The following is a 4,687-nucleotide window of genomic DNA, read 5'->3' as shown; positions in this document are numbered from 1 at the left end:
ATTGAATTTCTAACATATACCTCAATAGTTGTGAATAATATAACAAAAGTTAAATAGATAGCCTTTGTTTGTCTAGAATAATATAGATTGTGGAGTATCTTTAAAGATGATCTTTGAGGCCCTAGTGGCTCACCTATAGGTTTTCAGAAGATTCGTTGTGATATGTTGAAAACCCAGATAAATATGAAAAGGTTTTCTTTCTTTCTTTTCTTTTTAATTTCTTTTTCTTTTAATTCTTTAATGTTTATTTATTTATTTATTTATTTACTTTTAACATTTATTTATTTTTGAGAGACAGAGCACAAGTGGGGGAGGGCCAGAGAGAGAGGGAGACATAGAACCCAAAGCAGGCTCTGGGTTATCAGCACAGAGCCTGACAAGGGGCTTGAACCCACAGACTGAGAGATCATGACCTGAGCCGAAGTCAGACTCTTAACTGACTGAGACACCCAGGTGCCCCTTTATGTTTATTTATTTTTGAGAGAGAGAGAGAGAGAGAGAGAGAGAGAGAGAGAGAGAGAGAAACTCTCATGAGCGTGGGAGGGGTAGAGAGAGAGAGGGAGACACAGAATCTGAAGCAGGCTCCAGGCAATGAGCTATCAGCACTTAGCCCCACACGGGGCTTGAGCTCATAAACCATGAGATCATGACCTGAGTCAAAGTCAGGCGCTTTACCAACTGAGCCACCCAGGCACCCGAAGAGGGCTTTCTTTATATCACAAAAGATTGTACATTTTCCTAGGGCATATTTAATTATAATACCTCCTTGTGTATTTATTTATTTAAAGTTAGTTTTTACCTCCTTGTTAGAGTGATTGGCTGCTGAGAAATAAAAAATTCCAGTTCATGAACCCCTGTAGTAAAGATCAATCTGAAATAACAATGAGAAAAATATACTGACATTGACAAAAATTATATTTACACATGTATCTCAGAGCACATATTTATCACATGAAGTTTGTCTTATCTGAAGTGCCTAGTGGAGGAGAAAAGGTCAAAAGAGTTGCAGACGCCACTACCTGGAGCAACCCGCGCTGCTGAGCCATGGTCAACCGCACTATGTTCTTTGACATTACCATGGATGGCGGATCCTTGGGCTGCGTCTCCTTCAAGGTGTTTGCAGACAAATTTCCAAAGACAGCAGAAAATTTTCATGCTCTGAGCACTGGTGAGAAAGGATTTGGTTATAAAGGTTCTTGCTTTCATAGGATTATTTGGGGATTTCTGTGCCAGGATGGTGACTTCACATGCCACAATGGCACCAGTGGCAAGTCAATCTGTGGGGAGAAATTGGATAAGAGGAATTTCATCCTGAAGCACATGGGTCCTGGCATCTTGTCTATGGCAAATGCTGGACCCAACACCAACGGTTCCCACTTTTTCATCTGCACTGCCAAGACTGAGTGGTTGGATGGCAAGTATGTGGTCTTTGACAAGATGAAAGAGGGCAAGAATATTGTGGAAGCCATGGAGCACTTTGGGGCCAAGAATGGCAAGACCAGCAAGATCACCATTGCTGACTGTGAACAAATCTAATAAATTTAGCAATGTTTATCTTAATTACCAGACCATTCCTTCTGTAGCTCAGGACAGCACCCCTTCCCCCCCATCTGCTCAAAATATCCTATAATCTTTGTGTTCTTGCTGCAGTTTGGTGTGTTCTATATTTCCTTACACCCTCCAAGTCTAGCTGGATTGCAGAGTAAGCTTATGATTATGAAATAAAAACTCAACAACAACAACAATAAGAAAAAGTTATAGAGAGATTCTGGATAACTGTAAGTCATCATATGTTCTTTCCAAGTGAGATTTTTTTTTAATGTGATTCCTTCATGAGAAAAACTTCTGGGGGTTTCCAGCCTCTTCTGATATGTCAATTTTGTCTGCCACCCCACCACCAAATCATCAAATAGAACTACAGAACCATGATTCTTAATCCCATCCTTAGCTCACATAAACTGTTATTTCACCAATGTTTCAAATCTATTAAATACACAAAAATAAAATTCTGTATACACACACATGTATATATATGTATGGATATGAGTATCACTTCACGATTCTTATTATTATTCATTACACTCTATCCTGTTCTGTCATCTTAGGCTAGACTCATTTATTCCCAACATTACTTCTGAGAATGAAATTTCTAACAATAGAACATGTTCCTGAGGTACACTCTTCCCATGAATGAAGCCTTAATGGTTCTTCTCAATAGAGCCTGACACTGAGCTCTGTCACTAGGTCTTCTGGAAAGTAGAAAGTTCTTACTCTGTTCCTGCCCTAAATCCTCAAAGTCAATAAGAACTTTGCACAGTTACCAAAGAAATTGCCCTATTGTTCCTGTAGACAAAACTCAATATAAGAATACCAAGCAAATACTTTTCTGCTTGCAATGTTGTCTAGTGGGCATGGTGTGCCCAGAACTCTATTAGGAACTGGCCTGGTCAGGGTGAGGGTAATACTCAGTTGCAGCAGCTTTAAGCATGCTGACTGTTTTTTCCCTACTTTGGTGGATAGATTTTCATAATTTTTAATAATTACACAGTATTCCACACACAGATTAGTCATCATATGACTTACTTCTAGGGGCATCTGGGTGGCTCAGTTGGTTAAGTATCTGACTTGAGCTCAGGTCATGATCTCACAGTCCGTGAGTTTGAGCCCTGCGTCAGGCTCTGTGCTGACAGCTCAGAGCCTGGAGCCTGCTTCAGATTCTGTGTCTCCATCTCTGTCTGCCCCTTCCCTGTTTGCACTCTGTCTCTGTCTCTCAAAAATAAAATAAAAACATAAAAAAAATTATATGGCTTGCATCTTATTGTTGGGACATCTCTATGCATATACTACTTTGAGTGGTTTCTGCAAACTATCTTATTATTTCCTTGGACCCTTTTTCAGACTTGTAGTTGCTGAATCAAAGAACATGTTTCGTTGTAAAATCTTTGATTTAGATTCTAAAATTGACTTCTAGAAATGTATCAATTTACAGTTGTGCTAGTCATGTATGATCAGCCAGTATCCTGTATCTTCTCCTAAAACAGGCATTAGTTTTAACAGATGCACACTTAACACTTCACAGAGGACATTATTTAGGCATTGGTTAATATGAAAAATTGTCTCTGGGTTCAATAAAGCAGCCTTTAAAATTCTTTTGCCAATATTTTTTCCAATGCATGTTTATTATTAAAAATTCAGGGGCGCCTGGGTGGTTCAGTCGGTTGGGCGCCCGGCTTCAGCTCAGGTCACGATCTCGCAGTCCGGGAGTTCGAGCCCCGCGTCAGGTTCTGGGCTGATGGCTTGGAGCCTGGAGCCTGCTTCGGATTCTGTGTTTCCCTCTCTCCCTGCCCCTCCCCTGTTCATGCTCTGTCTCTCTCTGTCTCAAAAATAAACATTAAAAAAAAAATTCAGATTTTAGGAATAATGATTCATTTAATGTACCAAATAGTGAACGTGACCAAGGGGATTGCAGAGTAATTTCTCTGTTGTATAATGGTTGATTGAATTATATGCTAGAAAATCTTTCATAATATTGGTAACTTTAATACACTAACAGAAACTTTTACTAAACTTTGCTTTTAACATTTAATGAAAGACCTCACAACCACTTGGTAAAGATTATGTCACCAAATCTTTCCTTATTTGAATTATTAATTCAAGTGTTTTTAAACTTTGACAAGAAAAAAAAATCCAAAAATTTATAGTAGACTTAATATGAAAACAAATTTAAACATCTACTAATTTTTGAAAAAGCAATGTGCTCTGATTTCAGAAGTGAGAAAGACAGCAGAATACAGAAGAAACTGGGGACATTCTCTTGTTTTCAATATTAGTTTCAGTTTCTCTATGATAGATGTCTCATTTTTAAAGTTTTTATTTAAATTCCAGTTAGTTAACATACAGTGTAATATTAGTATCATGTTTACAATATAGTAATTCAACACTTCCATACATCACCGGGTGCTCATCACAGCAAGTGCACTCCTTAATCCCCATCACCTATTTTACCCATCTCCCCACTCACCTCCCCTCTGGTAACCAACAGTTTGTTCTCTGTAGTTAAGTCTGTTTCTTGGTTTGCTTTTCTCTCTCTTTTTCCCTTTCCTCATTTGTTTTGTTCCTTAGATTCCACCTATGAGTGAAATCATATGGTATTTTCCTTTCTCTGGTTCATTTCACTTAAAATTATACTTTCTAGCTTCATCCATGTCCTTGCAAATGGCAAGATTTCATTCCTTTTTATGGCTGGATAATATTCCATTATATATATATATATATGTATATATATATATATGTGTGTGTGTGTATGTATATATATATACATACACATATATATACATATATACATGTATATACACACACACACACACACATACACACACACACACACACACATCTTATTTATCCATTCATCAGTCATTGGACACTGGGCTGTTTCTATAATATGGCTATTGTAAATACTGCTGCTATAAACCTTGGGATGCGTGTATCCCCTTGAATTAGTATTTTTGTATTTTTTTGGTAAATACCCAGTAGTGTGATTGCCGGATTGTAGGCTATTTCTATTTTTAACTTTTTGAGGAATCTCAATACTCTCTACACCAGTTTGCATTCCCACCAAAAATGCAAGAGGGTTCCCCTTTCTCCACATCCCTCACCAATACCTGTCGTTTCTTGTGTTGGTGATTTT

The 4,687-nt window shown here is 37.9% G+C and overlaps 1 protein-coding gene across 1 annotated transcript; it reads left to right on the top strand.

Annotated features, from left to right (window-relative positions):
• The first annotated feature begins 957 nt into the window (after positions 1–957).
• LOC125935170 (peptidyl-prolyl cis-trans isomerase A-like) lies at positions 958–1,574 on the top strand. Its single transcript, XM_049648856.1, has one exon. It carries the CDS (start codon positions 1,045–1,047, stop codon positions 1,534–1,536), a length of 492 nt encoding a protein of 163 aa, XP_049504813.1. The 5' UTR covers positions 958–1,044; the 3' UTR covers positions 1,537–1,574.
• The last annotated feature ends 3,113 nt before the right edge of the window (positions 1,575–4,687 follow it).

This window comes from Panthera uncia (assembly GCF_023721935.1).
Source record: "Panthera uncia isolate 11264 chromosome A1 unlocalized genomic scaffold, Puncia_PCG_1.0 HiC_scaffold_17, whole genome shotgun sequence".
Lineage (NCBI taxonomy): Eukaryota > Metazoa > Chordata > Mammalia > Carnivora > Felidae > Panthera > Panthera uncia.
The sequence above is the reverse complement of the archived record's forward strand: the minus strand, read 5'-3'. Positions and strand labels throughout refer to the sequence as shown.